Source organism: Eriocheir sinensis, chromosome 6 (assembly GCF_024679095.1).
Source record: "Eriocheir sinensis breed Jianghai 21 chromosome 6, ASM2467909v1, whole genome shotgun sequence".
Taxonomy (NCBI): Eukaryota; Metazoa; Arthropoda; class Malacostraca; order Decapoda; family Varunidae; genus Eriocheir; species Eriocheir sinensis.
In genome coordinates, this window is record NC_066514.1 from 4532014 (window position 1) to 4555180 (window position 23167).

General features: G+C 41.3%; 1 protein-coding gene across 1 annotated transcript; it reads left to right on the top strand.

Annotated features, from left to right (window-relative positions):
* Positions 1-6532: 6532 nt before the first annotated feature.
* On the top strand, positions 6533-19371 carry LOC126986841 (U-scoloptoxin(19)-Sm1a-like). Its single transcript, XM_050843266.1, has 4 exons — positions 6533-6577; positions 13000-13188; positions 18310-18442; positions 18675-19371. The coding sequence occupies exons 1-4, from the start codon at positions 6533-6535 to the stop codon at positions 18800-18802; spliced, it is 495 nt and encodes a 164-aa protein (XP_050699223.1). The 3' UTR covers positions 18803-19371.
* Positions 19372-23167: the final 3796 nt, after the last annotated feature.

Genomic DNA, 23167 nt, shown 5'->3' on the forward strand with positions numbered 1-23167 from the left:
CAACGCCTCCGGCTTTGTTGACTATGTTAGCAATGTGCCGATGAAACTGCAAAGTGCAATCAACTGTTATTCCTAAATCAATGGCAATATCTTTTATAGGAAGGGGTATGTTGTCGATGTAATAAAGTCCTGATAGGCCCAAAACTTCCTAGTCCATCTGACGTCTCTGGAATCTTAATAAAACGCACTTGGAAGAATTCATAGTAAGACTCCAGGATTTAGATGAAATAAAAAGAGCATTTATAGCTTGTTGGCTTTGCATCATGTCACTGAGTGTATTTGGGCCGGAATCTGTCTTAAGGTTAACGTACAATTTAAGGTCATCAGCAAAGATCTTGGTAGAAGCAGTTATGCTGTGTGAGAAAATTTACAGATAAGAAAAAGTAAGGGTAAATCTTAAGAATTACCACTCCACCTCCTCCACCACCCCAGCCCCCCCTACCCCACAAGACAAGCCTGGGGACCTGTGGGGAACCGGGGTATTGGGGGGGGGGGAGCCCATATCACTGAAAAATGGCCTTCCAAAAATTCCATAGAAAATCTCTAAGTCAGGAAAAAATTCCCGTCTCGAAAGTAAGGAAAGTCCCTAACGCATACTCTTGTAGTCTATTCCAATATGACCTAGCATTCAATCTGTTGACGAGTGTCAGGTGTGTCATCCGATGGTGGGCATACTGCCAGCTCTGCACCCCATCTAACTGCATTATACTGATTGACGCCCGCAGCCCGTCGCGGCGGCCGCGAGTGTGGCCAATTCATTCCGAACCGGCGACTTGACACCCCTCACTCCCACCCGTGTGCATTTCTGATTATGATTGTAAATCCATGGTGTCAAGAACTCAGTTTGACTGTTATACGACTTTAAAATCTTACCTTTTTCTACACTCCTTCTGTATAAGGGTTGTAGAGGGCTGTAATTTCCTTCAGAAAGTGGTGGAATCTTTTATTGGGGTCCTTGTGAGTCATGATGAACACAGATCGAGCCAAATATCCCGCAAAGTGTTTCTTATTCCTCCCATACAGTGGGACCTTGGTTTTGGCTTCACTCCACAGTCGCTCTATGTTATTTGTGTGTGCCAGTGTAGAAGGGTCAACAAAATTGAGGCTGTGATTAACTGTAAGATGTTTGTAGCCGTATTCACTGAGGCAGTTATATGCTTTCCAGCAGTCTGAAATAATAGTAGTTCCTGGCTGAATCCGCTCTTTGATGATGTTCAAAAGTGTTTCACTGTCTTTTTTCAACCGGAACCATGAAGCATGTACGAGTTTCCCGACACAGACCACCAAATACCCACTGACCTTCAATGACCCTGCCAACATTATATTTTCTTTTTTTTAATTTACTTTCATCTATTTCAACTATTTTCCCTTGTCCACCAATTTTTCCAGTTTGTTTCACACACCATTCCACAAGCACCTCCCGGCAGAAACTCGCCCAGTCCACAATGGTTGGGTCACTGAGTTGAAGTTCAGTTCTTACAAACAAAAACGAGAAACATTCCCGTAGATAGACATTAATGAACACTAAAATTGTTTCTAAATCGAGATGAGCTTTTTCAAAATAAGTATTCTTAAAAACACTTTCCATCCAGTTACACTTTGCTCTTTTCTTTTTTCCTCTTGCTGCCCGCTTCCGACACCTCCATAATTTTCTCTCAAAATCCAATGAAGCAGGTTTTCCACACAATTCACAGTCCTTCTTTTATAATATTAAATTGTGCCTGACACACAAATCAAACAAGTCTCTCGGCTTGTCGGAGTACCGATGAAAAAAATGCAGCAGACCTAAGTCAAACTCGTCACAGCGGTCCATTCTAGAGTGTTCTGGCTCTCTCCACAGCGATCCCTCAACGAGTGTTCTCTCTGCTGACGTGTCAGCGAGCAATTCATCGCGGATGAATACACCTTGTCCCAGCTTCCATACTTCAGGGATTTTGTGGGGGACCACATTTCCCTTATATGTCACCTCCCCACCCCCAAAAGAGAGCGCATTTTCCTCCCGTACCTCCCCAAACAAGCCTGGGAACCTACGGTGACTCTTGGTTTTGGGTGTTAGAAGGTAAATTGAGTGAAATATTGGCCTCCAAAATTTCCCTACAATCGGGAAAAATCCCTATAGTCCCCAGTGTAGTGGGCGCCTTGGAAAGGTTATTCTCGTGGGGGTAATATTGGAGGCGCGTGCGTGTTACAGCTTGATACGCCCACGAGGCACCAATTAAGAGCATCACATGTGACACGGCCGTGTCACTTCAAATATGGTAGTATTGAAGGGACTCGATTTTTGGTTATTTGACGTTCCTGAGGGATAACAATAAAGAGGCTTAATAGTCAATTAACACTTACCGAAAGGTGAAGTAGATTGATAATCTGAGGAGAATAAAGAAGAGTTGATCCTTCCTTCCATGATGGCTGGCCGCACAAGACTGCCAGCTACTACGTGGCAGGCTGACACCGATACATCCCGCGGATTAATATTTCATGAATGTCGTCGTTGAAAATTAAAAAATACATATACTTGTGCCATTATTGACTTTAATATAGCGAAGAAAATAACGTAGGGAACTTGTAAAAATCGTTTATGTCCGAAATCTTAATGATCCATGCGCGCACTGACTTAGGAACTAGTTTGTAGGGTGCACTGCAAGGCAGGTATGAGGTTCAGTCTGTGTATAAAGGCGGTTGTGAAACAATAAAAATGGACTTAGAAAACCCAAGCCAAGGTAAAACGTAGGCTATACGAAAATGCATTATAATAATAATTCTTTCACGTGCTAAATTACTACGAATATTGGTTTGGAGTGGTTATTCTTAAGTTTTGCCAAAGTAAGGGGCCAAGCACAGAGCCCTGAGGGACTCTTGTATTACTGAATTTATGGTCCACAACAACATTCATTTCCCTGCCAGTTAGAAAGTCTCTAATCCAGTCGAGTAGCTTGCCAGTGACGCCCAACATTCTCAATTTCACGAGTAGTATGTCATGGGAAACAACGTCAAAAGCCTTAGAGAAGTCGAACAGCACAAGATCCACGTTAAATCTTTGGTCCAACCACATAGGGATGAGCTAGAGCAGGATAGAACATGCAGTAATTGACTTAAATTAGAAAAGTATAAATATAAGAGGGAAATAGGCAGGCATTAGCTTAGTAATAGGGTGGTGGGGGAATGGAATAGACTCAGCAATCACATGAGTGCAGGGACGATAGCTTGTTTTAAGAGTAGACTGGATGACAGGTGGTAATGGGGGTGAATCTGGAGCTGCCGTGTGTAGGCCATTCGCCCTCTTGCAGTCTCCCCATGTTCTTGTGTTTAAATCTAGTGCAGGGGAGGCATGTAGTTAGCAAGTTCAGAACAGCTGTCAGCGTGAAAAAGATTAGAATTTCCACATTATCATTATTCATATATTATCACTTACCCCCGTCTGGCATCCTTCCGTAATAAATGGATCTTCACACCAGGTTGTCCTCTTTATCACCTCAAAAGGATATGATTTGAGGCTTCTTCCTGAGTGGTTTTATGGGGCTCTAAAGGGTGTGGGGCCTCCCTCTAGAGCTGATTTGAGGCTCCGGCTGACACACGTGGCGGCCTTCTTCTTCTTCTTCTTCTTTTGACCTGTAACGCTTTGTATCGCGTCTTAGGTCCTCCTCCTCTCGTTCCTCCCTTCTTCTTATTCACACAACTTTCTTTTCAGCGTTATGTTATTTTCTAACCTGCAATAAAGCCACTTATATTCACTTATTCAGACATTTGTGCCCTTTCTTCCAGCACTGCGCGAGGAACACTTTTGCCAACTTTGCCATTTTTCTTTCCGTTTCCTTTTTGTCTCCATACAGCCCCAACACCGTGAAGATCGCCCCGTTTTCCTCCTCTTTATCCCCTTTATCCTAGCCCACTCCTCTCCGCCTATTACCATCACTACTCCTGTCACCAACTCCCCTCTCTGCCTCTCATAGTTGCAGAGAAGGATATTGCTGCGAATAGCGGTATAATAAACAGTATAGGATGGTATTACAAGACACTTTGCCATATCACATCGGCTATTTGTAAAGGTCAAAGAGGGGATCAATCGGGTTCTAATGAGTGTTTCTTTAGGTTCATGGTACAGAGGAAGCGTCAGAATACCACCAGGGTCATAAAACTACCCCTGGAAATGCCCACAACTCCTACGAAAGCCATGTCAAATATGTGTTCTTGGACAGCGAAATGTCTCATAATACGACCCTATAAGTTAGACCGAGATAATTATATCCACCCACTCTTTCCCCGTACAAACCAATGATTCAATGTAAATCATTACTGATGGAAGTCAGCGTGCGTGCTAAACAATGAGTTTGGAAGAAAAACATGATCACATAGTTTTTAAAGAACGGCAGTAGGGCTACAACCTTGGTTCACTCGTGTGTATACAGAAAGGTTAAACACATAAAACACATCTAACCACTGGTAGCCTCCCACAAATGCAGAGAAAGTAATATAATTGCGGTACAATAACAGCATTACTCATGACATGCAGTCAGGCTATATCTATCTGGTAAATATATATAGTTCCTACTGTTCATTTTAATATCTATCACCCTATATTTTTTTCATTTAAAATGGGAAATAACCAAACTGAGGAAAAAAAGTAGCAACATTTGCTTCATGATCCCATGTAGCAACACTGCTGATGGATGCTGGGGGTTGGGGGTTGGTGTCTGGAGGGGGGGAGGCGCCTGGATGTTAACAACGCTGCTCCTGCGCCATCTGTTACAACCGACATACACCACCACCCCGCCCACGGTCTCCCATAGAGGCCCCCTCTCCTGTACCAAGGATTATATACTATAAGGATAGCTCACTGACACGGCATCGATGACGTCATGACTGCGGTGCGTCATCTGGTTAACACTCACCCTGCCTTCACGGTATAAAATGTACTAGAAAACCCTTATTTATTCTTATTCATGGTCAGATTTTGCGCTTTTTTGATTGCTAAGGATAAGTAATTAAATTAGGCAGCTGTTGTGTTGGCTAATAGTATACAATAATATGAATAATGTGAGAAACATGGTAAACAAGCTGCAGAAATATTGCTGTTTACCATCGATGCTTACGTTTTCTTAACTTTTATTAACATTAGTTTTCTACAATTTAATTTGCAGGGGTAACTAATCCTGTCATATATAATGAAAGTTTTTTTTTTTTTTATACATACATATATACTGTATAATATTTATGCAAATTATTAACTAAATGAATTTACCTTTACCAAACTTTCACTACAGAGCTTCATTGGCTTTTCTTTAATCTTATCACTTTCTTGAAAAAAATGTTTGGACCTCACCCGCGCGGACTTCACCTTCACTTAACTTTTCGTTTGCAGGCCAAAATCCACTTCTTCAAGGTGTGTTTGTCTCCAGGAAATCTAATGAACCTAACACCTTGACGACTTTCCGCCGTTGAGCCACTGTAACACCCATATACACCACAAATCATCATTTTCACTGAACACGCTACGGTGAGAACACAGTGAAGTGAACCAGTTTGCCGCCAAGCACTATTTGTTTACATGTGTGACGTCATCCGCGGTGCATTGTGGGTAAAACAAAAGCTTAGTGAGCTATCCTTATAGTATAGAATCCTTGTCCTGTACTATAGTGAGTATATGTTGTTGTTGAAGATTTACCCCCTAAAAAGGGGGAACGGGCCTTTGTCACAGTGGACGGCCCGTCGCAGAGGGGAACCCGCCGCGGGCGTGCGGCGGGTGGGTGAGTATAGTCTCCTTGGACTGTATTTATAGGGTTGCCCGCGCCCGTCGTGGTGGTGGTGGTAGGAGGGACTGTAGGGTTGCCAGATGCTTCAATAAGAGAAATCCTCACACCACGTCACGATATTATATAATGATACATACATAATATATTGAATAATAATGAGGATAATATTTATGAAAGCGTAGCCTCCTCTTGCGGCGGCCCGGCCTCGCAGAAATAATTAAGTCGCATATACATCGCATATACAAAGGGGAGGTCCCCCCCTGGTAATGAGGTTATATAAAGATCGGTTGGAGTAGTGCAAATACAGAGACATGCCAGTCCTCGTCGACAGACCGACTCGGTCGGATAGATTTCGATCGCCGATAGAGTCGGTCTGTCGGCATCCTGCTACGGGCCGCCATTAGGCTAAGCCTGTGCTCCCCCGCGCAGGGAGGGAGCATTGTTGCACTCTTAACAAGGGCCCGTTTCCCATAGTGATATTAGGGGATAAATCTTTGAGGAGGAGAGTTCAAATACGCTCCCCCACCCAAAATCCTCGATTTCCCACGGGTGTCCAAGTTGAACCTCTCTGTGAGCTATAATTTGCGGCTGCGGCGGCGGGTGTTCAACACGCTTTGAAAGGTTTTTTTTTGTGATTTAATGATTTGCGACAGAAACAGTTAGCAGAGTATTTCATAGCACACGGAAAACTACCAGAAAAAATATATGAGTTGGGTCCTAATCTGAAAATTTCCCGACATATCTGCTATTTTCTGGTATTTTTACCCAACCCCGAGTACAACATGAACAACACGAAGGCCTACAAGAGTCTGCAGACGTGTATACAAGTTGGTTGTTAGGTGAAGGACGTGTGAGTGTTACAGTGAGTTCTCCACGTCAGCCAACCATCGGCTGAGGCAGGACATGTCTGGATCCACGTATTCTTTGTCATACATTTTGACCATCTTATTTTACTGTCTCATAAGCATAATGTTACTGTTGCAGAGTAGTTTCATGATTCATATTAGTTATGGAAGGTCAGCTGGGTTTGTTAAGATTATAGTAGCCTACGGTATAGTATAAATAAAAATTGCAACATATAGCTTGGGAGCTCTAGATAATATGACTGCACATACTTAAGGAAAATTTAGTATTATACACCTGGGCAAATGTGGAGATTCACTACGCGCCTCTAAAATACGATATTACGCCTCCAAATTATACTTAAGGGACGAAATACAGGTCCCATAACCATACTATTAAGGCGGAAAAAGTTACAAGTAAAGAAAAAGTGGTAAAGGTTGTGAAAAGGCATATTATACATACGCGCGCGATGGTACGCACTTAGAACACGCACCTTTACCTAATACTATACCCGGCCCAAACTTTCACGAAACCCTTCGACACCAAAACAGCGCGCGTATGGTATGTATAATATGCCTTTTCACTACCTTTACCACTTTTTCGTTACTTTTAAGTTTTACCGCCTTCATTAATAAATAATTATTATTGTTAAGGGACATGTATTTCGTCCCTTAAGTATAATATGGAGGCGTAATGTCGTATTTTGGAGGCGGTTAATGAATCTCCACAATTACCGACACCTGTTCAAAATTATATAAAGGTCAAAAGTGCAAAAGCAAGAGGCCGAGTCCACATTTTCAGGCTTCAACTTTCCAGACAATTAATGTTGAAGCACAGCTTTGGTTAAAATAGGTGGGACAACCTCAGAATGATGCAGTCCAATTATCTACTATTACCGGGAACTTGGAATAGGTCAAGCTTTATAGAGAAAGGCCTCTTACTGGTTAATCTCGATCAAAATTCCTTACTTTTTTTTCTCAGCCTACCAGTTATCTAAGCACAGGCATTACAAGCAACCATTGCTTTAGGACTATAAAGTTTGTGATGATGAGCTATGATTCCTTGCAGTTCCCATGTGCCACACCATAATTAGCATTTACACTATAATTAACCACATATTACTGGATTATATTTGCATAAAAATACATATTATATTAGAACATAAACCTTTTTAACATAAGGTTACCTAATTTATCTTAACAAAAACAGTTTAGTTCTAAATTTCTATGAGTACAGTGTGAAACTTATATAAGATTTGGCTCCCAGGAAATTTTGATATCAGAGATGAATTTATACAGGACCATGGCAAGCTAGATAACAGTACAGTCCGCTAATGCATGTGCCGAGGACATTGCAACACGTATCTTGGAAAATTTCACGTACCTTGGTAGCGCAGTATAGAAAAAGAGAGAAGTCTTACGACGGATTTCCTTGGACTACGGTGTTATGGACTCACTCAGTATGAGCACAAATATCATTGTTGATACCTGTGTATAAGGGCAAAGATCTTCGTCTTCAAGTTGATTGTGTTCTGTGTCTCTACGGCTGAGACGTGGACACTGAATAGCGACTTGAAGAGGTGCAGTGATGCCTTTGGTAATAACCTATGCAGAATCATGGGATATAATTGGAATAACTTTGTCAAACAGCAATTAACGTATCCTTAGTTGTATAATCACACTCTGTCCTGCCTGGGGGTTGGGATGGCATGCTCCTCCCTTCTCCTTTGTTGTTTACTTGCAACAATAAACTATCAATCAATCAATCAATCTCCCTAAAGGCGCGTCCACACCAGTGATCTTTGTATGACAACAATGTATCCCAGACGTTTCCCAAGTGTTTCGGGAACCAGTTGAGAAACAACTTGGATACATTCAGGAAATAATTGAAAAACATTGAGAGAGAATGCATGTGTGTAATTCACCACGGACTGATCAAGTGTTGGACTCGTAATCGCCAGCAGGTACCCTCCCGACAAGAGCAAGTGCACTTCAGCGTCGATTTATGTGTGTGTGTGTGTGTGTGTGTGTGTGTGTGTGTGTGTGTGTGTGTGTGTGTGTGTGTGTGTGTGTGTGTGTGTGTGTGTTTACAGCAAAGGAGACAGTTCAAGGGCGTAAACAAAAATAAAACAATAATGAAAAATAAGTTCGCTACTTACTGCTCCTGAATAGAGTACAGAGGAGTGGCCAAAAAGAGATATCAATTTCGGGAGGAGAGGTGTCCGGATACCCTCCTCTTGAAAGAGTTCAAGTCGTAGGCAGGAGGGAATACAGATGAAGGAAGATCGTTCCAGAGTGTACCAGTGTGAGGGATGAAAGAGTGAAGATGCTGTTATAAGGGATTTGGACAGTATAGGGATGAGCTTGATCAGTAAGTCGTGTGAGGCGGGGCCGCAGGAGGGGGGAGGCATGCAGTTAGCAAGTTCAGAAGAGCAGTCAGCGTGAAAATATCGATAGTAGATAGAGAGGCAACATCGCGACGGAATTTAAGAGGTAGCTTTTTCATCCCTCACGCTGGTAAACTCTGGAACGATCTTCCTTCATCTGTATTTCCTCCTGCCTACGACTTGAACTCTTTCAAGAGGAGGGTATCAGGACACCTCTCCTCCCGAAACTGATTTCTATTTTTTGTCACTCCTATGTACTCTATTCAGGAGCAGTAAGTGCTGTAAGTAGCGGACTATTTTTTTTTCATTATTGTTTTTTTGTTTTTTATTACGCTCTTGAACTGTCTCCTCTGCTGTAAAAAAATAATATATATATATATATATATATATATATATATATATATATATATATATATATATATATATATATATATATATATATATATATATATATATATATATTATGACTTTGAGATGTCCTACTGCACAATTAGGCTACAATTTTTGTGAAGCATTTTCGGTCGGCAACATCGTGAATGAGGAAATCTGATGATGAAAAGAAGGCTATTATGCATGCCTTCCACCATGTGAGAATCGAGAACATATTCAAATAATTATAGATAGCTAGAAAACTAAGCAAAATATACAATAAATGCACACTATTAATGTTAGAAGACCCCGCTAACACACTCCGTCAGTTTCACGTGGCGTCATGGTGAGAATAAGATGAATTTTATTTTCTACGTATAAGGACCACGTGACATCCACATTCAGAGAGGGTCATCCATCTAACAAAGCTATAAGATGTGTATTGTGTTATGAATGTCAATACTTTGTGCTATGATGATACAAGACCTTACTAAATGCACTGTTATGAAAAAAATATATATATGGGGTTGTTGAAAGTAACCATCGATCCTTGTGTTTCAGTTCGACGCATTACTCCACCTAAAATTTCAGTTACAACACAATTCTGTTTACCAAGCACCACTAATATCACGCTTTGTTTACGTAGCTTTATCTACAAAGAGGGTTTTCCGACAGGATGGGTGCTCTCTCTCTCTCTCTCTCTCTCTCTCTCTCTCTCTCTCACAGATCAAATTGTTTATGATCGATGACACTTTGCGTACGAGGAACAATGGCGTAAAACTCAAATGTAGACAAGTAAATTCAGACTGCACCAAATTTTTCTTCACCAACGTTGTAGTGCGAGAATGGAATAAGTTTCCACCTTCATTGGTCCAGTGTAACACAATTGACTCCTTTAAAAACAAGCTCGACCGTCACTTCCTTGAACTTAATATTAACTAGAGTAGAAAAGGAACGTTTTGGAGCCATCTGATTAATGTAAAATCACTTAGGTTTAAGGACAGACCACCTAGTCTGGACCATGGGGCTGTTTGGTCTGATTTTCTATGTAAATCTCTCTCTCTCTCTCTCTCTCTCTCTCTCTCTCTCTCTCTCTCTCTCTCTCTCTCTCTCTCTCTCTTGCAGACTCGTTACGCTCTTTTGTTCTTATGTTCTCTCTCTCTCTCTCTCTCTCTCTCTCTCTCTCTCTCTCTCTCTTGTAGACTCGTTACGTTCTTATGTTCTCTCTCTCTCTCTCTCTCTCTCTCTCTCTCTCTCTCTCTCTCTCTCTCTCTCTCTCTCTCTCTCTCTCTCTCTCTCTCTCTCTCTCTCTCTCTCTCTCTCTCTCTCTCTCCATGATATCGACGCAGCCACCATCGCCCTCACCTCTGCCAGCGATGCCGTTAAAAAAGTTCATTCACTCCAGCGTTGGCAAATTACCGTACTCATCGCATTGCATTTCGTAGTTCCTGACTAATAACGAATGCAAAAACAAACAAACCAACATCAATAAATAGGAGTTTTAACGCTATAACTTGAATTTTCTGTCGTTGTTTGTGAAGGTACGAGAGTTTGAGACTTAAAAGCAAGAAGGACGATGTGGTGAATACGATAATTTGGCAACGCGCTGATCACTCGAACTTATATTGCAGGAACAACAAAAGATGATTGATGATGATGATGATGATGATGATACTACTACTACTAATACTACTACTACTACTACCACTACAACTACTACTACTACTACTACTACTACTACCACCAATAATAATAATAATAATAATAATAATAATAATAATAACAATAATAATAATAATAATAATAATAATAATAATAATAATAATAAATAAATAAAAAATACTTGCGGAATCGATGTATGTATAAAATAGAAACCAGGAAATTCAAAACACACATACACACACACACATACATATATACATACATACAAAGATTGAATAACAAATACAAAGATACATTGACAGAAAGACAGGTAGACAGATGGATAGAGACACGTATAAGTTGCATAGATCAATAGTTAGAAGCAAAAAATAATTCAGGCAGGATAGATATAATTGCTGTTACTGTTGTTACCTGTGAGGTGCTCGGGTTTTCATCCAAGAACAGGGTTTGCTAATACTTACACTCAGAGTTGACGAGGGTAGCTATTACTCTTAAAATAAATTACGCTCTTCGTCTCATCAGCTCTCCTACCATTAACGGTAAAAAATCCGAATGGGGTAATGTTACCAGTGGGGTTCCTCAAGGTTCAGTTTTAGGCCCGCTTCTATTCATTATCTACATCAATGACATAGACAATGGGATAACTAGTGACATAGGTAAATTTGCAGATGACACCAAAATAGGACGCACTATTAGGACAGGGGAGGATGCTAGAGCACTGCAGGAGGATCTCAGCAAACTGTCAGCTTGGTCAGAAGGATGGCAGATGAATTTTAACATCACCAAGTGTAGCGTACTTAGTGTAGGAACACGCAACCCATTACACGGGTATAGTTTAGACTCCACAGCGATAGGCAGGTCTGAGTGTGAAAGGGATTTGGGAGTGTTAGTGAACTCTGACCTAAAACTAAGGAAGCAATGTATTAGTGCAAGGAATAGGGCTAACAGGGTATTAGGCTTTAATAACAGGACGGTAACCAACAGGAGTGCAGAGTTCATCCTCAGACTCTATTTAGCGTTAGTTAGGCCACACTTAGATTATGCTGTCCAGTTTTGGTGCCCACACTACAGAATGGACATCAACTTGCTAGAATCAGTTCAGAGGAGGATGACCAAGATGATTCAGGGGCTGAGGAACCTCCCATTATCAAAATAGGCTGAAACATCTAAACTTACATTCACTAGAAAGACGAAGAGTGCGGGGAGATCTGATAGAAGTATTCAAATTGGTCAAGGGTTACAACAAAGGCGATGTAAGTAAAGTACTGAGAATTAGCCAGCAGGATAGAACACGCAGTAATGGATTTAAATTAGAAAAGTATAGATTTAGGAGAGATATAGGCAAGCATTGGTTTAGTAATAGGGTGGTGACTGGTGGGGGAATGGAATAGACTCAGCAATCACATAGTTAGTGCAGGGACGATAGCTTGTTTTAAGAGTAGACTGGATAGCTACATGGACGAGGATGACAGGTGGCAGTGAGGTGTGGGTGCAGCAAGGAGACAGGGTACTGGAACGCCGCCATGTTGCCTCTCTTTATATCTTCTATCGATATTTTCACGCTGACTGCTCTTCTGAACTTGCTAACTGCATGCCTCCCCCCCTCCCGCGGCCTCGCCACACACGACTTTCTACTCAAGCTCATCCCTTTACTGTCCAAACCCCTTACGCAAGAGTTAACCAGCACCTTCACTCTATCATACCTCACGCTGGTAAACTCTGGAACAATCTTCCTTCATCTGTATTTCCATCTGCCTACGACTTGAACTCTTTAAAAAGGAGGGTATCGGGACACCTCTCCTCCCGAAATTGACCTCTCTTTCGACCACTCCTCAAACTCTTTTTAGGAGCAGTGAGTAGCGGGCTTTTTTTTAACATTTGTTACCTTTTTTTATGCCGCTGAACTGACTCCTCTGCTGTACAAAAAAAAAAAAAAAAAACTATTAACTTTGATAGTAACTTTGAGGGTAAAAGTTAATAGCTCGTGAGGATACGGGCCCGGAAGTCATACACAAACTTAACCACATACGGGCGAGACAAAGCCGGCCGCTGCATATAAAGCTTGAGCCGCCACCTCAGGGACTATATTATAGCCTCGTCCGCTGCGCCGCTCGTCATCCCTCAGTCCCTCACCAGACGCCGCGGTTCCTCATACTTCTCGTCTCGTCTCTTCGGGTCGTGAGTTCAGCAGGCTTCTTATCTTCAGGGGCGGTATTCTCAAACGCTTCCACCTCTCACATCAACTATTTTCAAAGGTCAAAATGGAAATTAATCGGGCTTTCATGAGTTTTTTTTCACATTCATGGTACAGATGAAGAGTTAAACAACCACCAGGGCCATTAAACTACCCCTGAAAATGCCTGAAACGCCCGCGAAAGCCTTGTCAAATATGTGTAATTGGGCGCCGGAAGGTTTGAGAATACGAGTCGGTATTATGACACTTTGGTTTCTCACATCAGCCATTTCTAAAGGTCAAAGAGGGGGTCAATCGGGTTCCAATGAGTGTTTCTTTAGGTTCACGGTACAGAGGAAGGGTCAGACTACCACCAGGGCCATAAAACTACTCCTGTAAATGCCCAAAACTCCTACGAAAACCTTGTCAAATATGTGAACTTGGGCGACGAAATATTTAGTAATACGGCCCCTGGCAGAACTATTAGAAACCAAACGAAGAGTGTGTCTGGTATCTTATATTGCTGTGGTATTAAATGGTTGAATATATAATAATTGAATTTGTGTTTAAGTCTCTCGTCTGAGCGTTTCGTCTCTTCGGAGGCTTCTTATCTCCAGAACTATTAGGAAACAAACAAAGAGTGTGTCTGGTAGCTTACATTGCTGTGGTGTTAAATGCTTGAATACTGTATATAATCATTGAATTTGGGTTCGTCTCTCGTCTCGTCTCTCCGGGTCGTGAGTTCAGGCTTCTCATCTTCAGAACTATTAGGAAACAAACGAAGAGTATGTCTGGTATCTTATATTGCTGTGGTGTTAAATGCTTGAATATATAATCATTGAATTTGGGTTCGTCTCTCGTCTCGTCTCTCCGGGTCGTGAGTTCAGGCTTCTCATCTTCAGAACTATTAGAAAACAAACTGAGTGTGTCTGGGATTTTATATTGCTGTGGTGTTAAATGCTTGAATACTGTATATAATCATTGAATTTGGGTTTGTCTCTCGTCTCGTCTCTCCGGGTCGTGAGTTCAGGCTTCTCATCTTCAGAACTATTAGGAAACAAACGAAGAGCGTGTCTGGTATCATACATTGCTGTGGTGTTAAATGCTTGAATACTGTATATAATCATTGAATTTGGGTTTGTCTCTCGTCTCGTCTCTTTGGGTCGTGAGTTCAGGCTTATCTCCAGAACTATTAGGAAACAAACGAAGAGCGTGTCTGGTATCTTATATTGCTGTGGTGTTAAATGCTTGAATATATAATCATTGAATTTGGGTTCGTCTCTCGTCTCGTCTCTCCGGGTCGTGAGTTCAGGCTTCTCATCCTCAGAACTATTAGGAAACAAACTGAGTGTGTCTGGTATCTTACATTGCTGTGGTGTTAAATGCTTGAATACTGTATATAATCATTGAATTTGGGTTTGTCTCTCGTCTCGTCTCTTGGGTCGTGAGTTCAAGCTTATCTCCAGAACTATTAGGAAACAAACGAAGAGTATGTCTGGTATCTTACATTGCTGTGGTGTTAAATGCTTGAATATATAATCATTGAATTTGGGTTTGTCTCTTGTCTCGTCTCTCCGGGTCGTGAGTTCAGGCTTCTCATCTTCAGAACTATTAGGAAACAAACGAAGAGTGTGTCTGGTATCTTACATTGCTGTGGTGTTAAATGCTTGAATACTGTATATAATCATTGAATTTGGGTTCGTCTCTCGTCTCGTCTCTCCGGGTCGTGAGTTCAGGCTTCTCATCTTCAGAACTATTAGGAAACAAACGAATAGCGTGTCTGGTATCTTACATTGCTGTGGTGTTAAATGCTTGAATACTGTATATAATCATTGAATTTGGGTTTAAGTCTCTCGTCTCGTCTCTCCGGGTCGTGAGTTCAGGCTTCTCATCCTCAGAACTATTAGGAAACAAACTGAGTGTGTCTGGTATCTTACATTGCTGTGGCGTTAAATGCTTGAATACTGTATATAATCATTGAATTTGGGTTTGTCTCTCGTCTCGTCTCTTTGGGTCGTGAGTTCAGGCTTCTCATCTTCAGAACTATTAGAAAACAAACTGAGTGTGTCTGGGATTTTATATTGCTGTGGTGTTAAATGCTTGAATACTGTATATAATCATTGAATTTGGGTTTGTCTCTCGTCTCGTCTCTTGGGTCGTGAGTTCAGGCTTATCTTCAGAACTGTTAGGAAACAAACGAAGAGTGTGTCTGGCATCTTATATTGCTGTGGTGTTAAATGCTTGAATACTGTATATAATCATTGAATTTGTGTTCGTAAATTATCCCACAGAATATGACCATTCATTCACTAGCCCACAGAATAAACAGCTTTCAAACTATCCCTCAGAATAACCCTTTTCCTCTTTAATTTCAACAAATGCTGACAATGTTTCATGCTACACCCATAAAAAGGTTATTGTACTGACTGGTAGTTTCACCCTTATTTATTTAAAACAGAGAAAGATAGATTTTAAGGTACTTTTTTTTCTATACACCAGGTATTCGTTATATGCGAGGGATACGTTCTGCAAAAAGCTCGCATAATGTGAATTCGCATATACTGAACCTATCATCCCATTAATTATAGGGGGTTATGTTCCACGACCCGTTTTCGAACCCTCTAACTATTTATTCCGGCACCGTTTCACAATAATAAAGCGAGTCAGAGCTGCTGATTGCTTCCGGGGAGACACACCCAAAGTCTACGATTTAAGCTGATAATTAGCTACCTGAGGATTAACTTTAGGATCAGAGGGAGGAAAAGGTTCATTATAGGCGAGGAAAGTGCGGGAAAACATTTGCACCCGACGCCTTCTAGTGTGTCACCATACCTCACCAACCAGTCACACCAGCGCCGATACTCGCATAATAACGATTTTTTTTCTCGCATAAAACGAATACTTGGCACATTTAGGTTAGTCGCATATGAGCGAATTCGCATATTTCGAACTCGCTTATATCGAATACCCGGTGTGCATGAATTTGTATCACCTACCGTCACTTTGAGCCGGTTTCACAGTCCAACACAGTGTCTTCGTAACAGCCCGAACCAAACAATAGAATCCCATACAATCCAAAATGGTGAGGCCTTCGATGCCACACTAAATACACAAGACTTTTCCTGTATAGTTTCATCAAATTTGTGGACTTAAATATAAACACCAGACACTATACAAGGAAATTTCGAAGGCTCTAGTATTGGTTTGGGAGCTTACTAATCCATCATGGGGAACTGTGAAACTGGCCCATAGTGTATGCCCCAAACTTTGAGCCGGTTTCACAGTCCAACACAGTGTCTTCGTAACAGCCCGAACCAAACTATAAAATCACATACAATCCAAAATGGTGAGGTCTTCGATGCCACACTAAATACACAAGACTTTTCCTGTATAGTTTCATAAAATTTGTGAACTTAAATAACTGAACTGTGGAACTGGCACTTTCTTTCTCTGTTTCTTTCGTTCAGGGTTCCTCAGCCACAAGATGAAGGTGTTCGTGATCTTGGCAGTGGTGGGCGTGGCTTTCAGCTTCCCTGGAGAATCAGGTACCTACATCCTTACTGACTAGATGCACCCTGCTCTCGATAATACATACAAAATTCACTTACATAATTAACTAGAACCTCCAAAAAAATGTAAGATGAAAGTGAATGTATGTTTAGTGGAGTAAAATAATTCGTTTTGTTTCAGGAAGTGAGGTGAGTCTGAAATGGAGGGCTGCCGAGAGCCAACAAGAGGGGGGCTGACCATCGCGACCCTCTTTACTTCTTGAACGTGTGAATTATCCAGCATTCATACCTGCCTACCTGCATACCTACCTACCTACTTACATACATACATACATACATTCCTCCTGCCTAGACTTGAACTCTTTCAAAAGGAGGGTATCAGGAAACCTCTCCTCCCGAAACTGACCTCTCTTTCGGCCACCTCTTTTGATTCTTTTTTTTTTTTTAGGAGCAGCGAGTAGCGGGCTTTTTTTTATTATTGTTTCCTTTTTTGTGCCCTTGAGCTGTCTCCTTTGTTGTAAAAAAAATTCTTACATACATACATACATACATACATAGGATACATCCATTCACTTTACTGCCGAGCAACAAACGCTTGTCAGGAAATGATTGGTCCTTCGTGAATCCAGGTTGAGAGCCAGGAATACTTTTTGCTCCATATGATTATACCAATTGTTAGCTGTTATGTACTACGATGTTTTCCAAAGAATTTGTCAGATTAATAGGGAGACAGATAGACATCACTAATCTATTTCTAACTAGTGCGGCATTGGCTTTTTCAAGTCATTTGTAGTGTTCCTGTGTTATGGGACTAGGCTAGCCAGAGGTACTGAGATTGTTGGCGGTAGTGAGTGTTCTAAGCGCTAATTGGTTCACGGATAGAGAAAGTCAATATCCGTGAACCGATTAGCGCGTAGAACACTCACTACCGCCAACTGATAACTTCTCTGTCCTCTTTCAGCACGAGAGAAAAAGGTTCAGGTGAATCTGGTGCTTTTTTTCTTGAGCTTGTCGAAAAGAATACATTATCATGGAAGAATAAATGGACTTGCTGCCCATCTCTGGACCACGTGCTCCACGCTTTCTAGCCCGGTAGCTGTAGGCGAAGAGCTGCGCTTATGAAATTTCCTAAGTCTATATACACCAAGTCAAGTCATACGTAGGTTTGTGGGAGGAGACACGGCAGAGGCGTGGTCTATGCGTGGCACTGCTTGGAGCCAAACTAGAGAATGTAGAAACAGGGATTTAGAGAAAACGAGGAAAGGCGGACTAATTTAAATCAATCACTTCAACATGCCCTCCCTCACACCCCACACCGCCGTTTGTAGTCATTGAAATTACAGTCACGCAATAGCACAATAAAAAGACATATTTTTTCGTCAGTGGCTTGCCTGAACGCGCTGTGAAAGAAGGCGAGAATGCACGTCCAGAGTGCACATACGGCCCCAACTTTAGTCACCCCTGAACTGGTGGGTATTTTTTTTTTTTTTACTCCAAGTGACGTCATCCCGCTGCTCCGCCCCAAAACCGCCTCCTGCGCGTACCGGTCACAGTTTTGAAGCAGAGTGACTTGACTCGGTACATATAGACTTATGAAATTTCTGTATTCCATTACAGATCCAGAACGAGGAGCAATGTCTGAGGGAAGGTGGTGTGTGTGGATTGGCGTCTGCTTGTCCGACAGATTCTCGCATGGCTGAAGGCTTGTGCCCTAACCAGCAAGCAAGCGGCGTCGAGTGCTGTCAGACAAGTATGTAATTAATAATGCCATCTCAGTTTTTAGTTGCGGGCAAATGTCTCGGTGATATCCATGCTAATCGTATATTTGGATCAATCATATTCTTTCTTGAGTAGTATTTGAGGTCATAAAATTGTGTGGACGTATCCTTACTTTCGTGGTGTGAGTTTTGTACGTAGCGTTCAGGTGACACCACAAACTCATCATTCAGTCAAGTGTGTAAAATATTTCCTCTCCGCACCAGTCCCGACCAACATCAAGGCCTGCGGGGGGCGAGGAGGGGAGTGTGTTGAGCCGCAGACGTGTGGCAAGGGCCCCAGGGAGGATGCACAGTGCCCGGGAGAACAAGTTTGCTGCATCTTCGTCAATTAGACATCAGGAGTACAATAGGAACCAGAGAGACAGCAAGATGTTCAAGCTTCCTCGCTCTAAACAAACTCTCCCTGTGCCACCTCTTGTAGTCTTACGTTGAATGCAATATCTTTGGCTTATATTCTTAACCCGGTAGCAGCGACGGGCCAAATTTGTGGCTTTACCGTGTACCAGCGACGGGCCACATTTTTGCCATGATATAAACCCCCCAAAATAGATTATGCATAAACTGATCACAAATGCGTTGATATATATTATGAAATGGTTCGCTTAGAGGGACCATTAGGAAACATGGTCCCTGCAGCTACCGGGTTAAAAGCTCTTCACTACTTCTCTCTTTAGCTAGGTAAGGTGTTCATCAGGAGCAACATTAATCAATAAAACCCTGATAAAATAGTAGTCATCTGGTATTGTTAAGATGCAGTAGTTTTAGGCTTGCTGTTTGATACTTTTTTATATATATCCAGTAAAGTGGCTTGCTTTATGTCTCCCGCGTCTTGGGTTCAGGCTGCCTTTGTCTCAAACATAGAAAGTTATTTGTTTCATTAATAAAATGGAAGTAAATACCAGTTTGTTCCTTGTCTTACTTTATTTGAAGGCTATTAAGGATGGTCTTTCTTGAAATGCTAAATCTGTACTTTTTTTTTTAACCAACTAAACCTTATACTAAGTGCACACACACACACACACACACACACACACACACACACACACACACACACACAGACACTCTCTCTCTCTCTCTCTCTCTCTCTCTCTCTCTCTCTCTCTCTCTCTCTCTCTCTCTCTCTCTCTCTCTCTCTCTCTCTCTCTGTGTGTGTGTGTGTGTGTGTGTGTGTGTGTGTGTGAAGCTCTGCACATATCTACGACTTGTCTATAATGGCGGATAACTCGAAAGTATATATGTAGCCGCGTTATGGCGGTTTGGGCAGGGTAAATCAGAAGACCCGTCTTGTTTTACTCGCTTTTAATATGCGTGTAAACCTGAGTGAGGTAAAAAAATACAACTCATCAGCACGTATCAATCAACACAATACAATTACTGCAGCCACATCAGATACACCAAATGTCACCTTATCCTATGACACAACATCAAACTTATAATACTCACAATTATTGAGGGCTCTAATAATAGCCTCGTAATACGCCGTACGAGCCTTGCGCTTGTTCCTGTCTCTCGTCTCCTCGCCACTGGTAGGAGCCTCACGTCGGTATTTTCAGACGCTTCCGGCTCTCACATCAACAGTCTCTAGAGGCCAAAAGGAAAATCAGTCTGGTTCTAATAAGTCTTTTTTTAGGTTCATGGTACAGAATAAGGGTCAAACTACCACCAGGGTCGTAAAAGTACCCCTGGAAATACCCACATATCCTAGGAAAGCCTTGTCAAATATGTGTACTTGAGCGCAGAAATGTTTAAGAATACGGCCATCACGCTCCTGCCTCTCGTCTTCTCGCCCAGCGTCTGTCCTCCTCGCGTGAAGCAAGCCTTGCTATGGCACCGTATCTGACCCAAGAGGCATGACATCATTCACTGTTCTTGATTATCTGACGATTATGCTGAGTTCGGCGTCTACGCGCTGACTCATGGACTCTGAGGCGCCCATCCCCGCCCCACCACACTTCCTCCTAACTCCTCACATACATTTCCTACCATTACAGTTACTATCTTATCTGTCATTAGTTACCATACAACACGTAGGCGCGATTACACCATCATATATATAACATATCGTAGGCGCGACTACAATATATGCTAAGTATGGTCTGCTGTTTTATCCACACGACCCTGATTCCTGTTCCAGCGTAATTGGATGTTGCTTAAGTGCTGTATGAGGTTTGTTTGGCCATTATACACCCATTGAAAGTTGTACGAGTATATGACCCTCTTTCCTACAGGTTACGTTAAGTGTATGATAGGATGAAGCAGTGACATCTCAAGTAATGGACGGCTTACCGTACTCTTTTGATTTTGCGGCGCCCTTGTCATTAAGCCGCGAATTCTGGAAAATCAACCGCTTTGGTGCAAATCGCCATAACTCCCTTATTTTGGGGGCTACAGAAATGTTTTTGGTATCAGTCGACGGCAAAATGAAAGGGCTATATTTTTTAATAAGCGACCGGGCTAAGAAAAAGACTCGAAAGGGTAGAAAATTGAATAAACTCGCAAAAAACGCCTCTGAAAGAAACCTATTTTTCAGCTCCCAACCTTGAAATCCACTCATTTTTTGAGATTTTCAAAAAAATATTTAACAAACACTTTAGCCCTACCAATGTGCTTTCCAATATGATGCATAACATTTCCTTACTCCCAGTAGTTTCGTTGCTAGAGCTCGAAACGTAAACCCATTTGAGAGCGATTTTGACGAACTCCAGACACTTTGCCGTTTTTGTCTAGTGTGGCATTGCTATTGCCTCTAGAAGGCTGTAATTTGGCATGTAGCCCCTCTTGGCAATGTAGTTTGACCAGCTCGAAGGATGTTTTGATAGCTCGATTCCAAGTTTGTCGTCGAGCCGTCACTAAATAGCCTGTTTTTCGGCCCTTTTGCCGCAATTTGGACACGTCCTAGTTTTTTGCTTATAACTTTTTTATTTATTTAGTGCTTTCCAATTTATTTTCTGATTATTAATCTGTATTAACAGAGCTTTCATTTGCCACCAAACACGCCTTCCTAGCTTTAATAAGTTTTGCTCGAGCTTGACCAGAAGTCGCGACGAAAATTCGCCGAATCTGCTCATTTCACGCGACGCGACTAAAACCCTTTCTGACGCCACAAAAATTAATATATCTGCATAAAAAATCATACATGAACACTTCAATCTGTTGACTATCTTGTATTAAAATCATTTTAAGATATCTATATAAAAAGTTACTATTTTTATATAATAATTTCACTATATAAATCAGCCTATATTAAGCGCCTTATTATACATGTTATCTTTTATTTTATCTAGTATTCAACCCTATTTCTTCCCATTTATGAATAATACATTTAATTTGCTGTCTGGAGCTCGTCAAAATTGCTCTCAAAAGGGTATACGTTTCGAGCTCTAGCGACGAAACTACTGGGAGTAGGGAAATGTTATGCATCATATTGGAAAGCACATTGGTAGGGCTAAATTATTTGTTAAATAAGTTTTTTTTTAAATTCTCAAAAAATGAGTGGGTTTTACAGTTGGGATTTCAAAAAAAAGTTTATTTCAGAGTCGTTTTTTGCGAATTTATTCGATTTTTTACCTTTTCGAGTCGGTTTTTGAGCCCGGTCGCTTATTACAAAATATAGCCCTTTCATTTTGCCGTCAATTGATACGAAAAACTTTTCTGTAGCCCCAGAATTAAGGGAGTTATGTCGATTCGCACGAAAGCGGTTGATTTTCCAAAATTCGCGGCTTAATGACAGGGCTGGGGCAAGATTCCGGCCCATAGTGTAGGGTTCACTGCTTTTTAACATATCTACATGAATCTATATCGTATGGCAGTCTTTTCCCAACATCAGAATAAATTATTCATATGTTTCTCCAATTTCGTTTCACGTTTTTACTCTGCAATGAATTTCCGCTTCAATTCCACCCTTATTCCTTTCCGTCTCTTACACGACTTTCCATAAACGATCAAGCGTCAGCTACGTACTTCCAGGATCAAAGGACAGTGGGTCAATCGGAGCGCAGAAAATGACGTCAGCAGGTGGAGCGAGGAGAGATGAAATAGAAAACGAAAGTATTCACGTCGAACGGTAACGCAAATAAAATCGAAAATATTTACGTCGAGCGGTAACTCAAATAGAATCTAAACAGGCTTTCATTGTCTTTGTCTTTGATTGACAAATACCGTATCTTCTATAGGTTTCTGTAGTGAATTTAACACACAAAGAAATTACGTGCACACATCTTTAGGTAATGATTCTTGCTTAAACACACTATAATTCACTTGACTGTCTATATATGCACATTCTAGACACAGTATAAAAATATAAAACATGCTAAATACCTTAAATCTGAAAATAATGACTGCCCGTCCCTTTGTTATGGCTCACAGTAGTAAGCGTGGGATTGCCTTTGTAACGACTCGCATCTTGCTGTGTAATAACAATAAGTACAATGATAACTATAAGCTTACGTTCAAATCCTCTCTAACGACCATGATATGCTACTCGATCCTCTTACAATAGGATTCAATAGTTTATCCTGTATACATAAATAAGACATTATAGAAAATATTCCTTTAAAGGTACACTTGCCTATATCTACTTACTTACATTCCTTAAAAAAGTACATACATAAGAAAATAAGGAAACTGCAAGAGGCCAGTTGACCTACACGTGGTAGTTCCTGTAAAACTATAAACTCTAAAATCTATCTCCATCCATA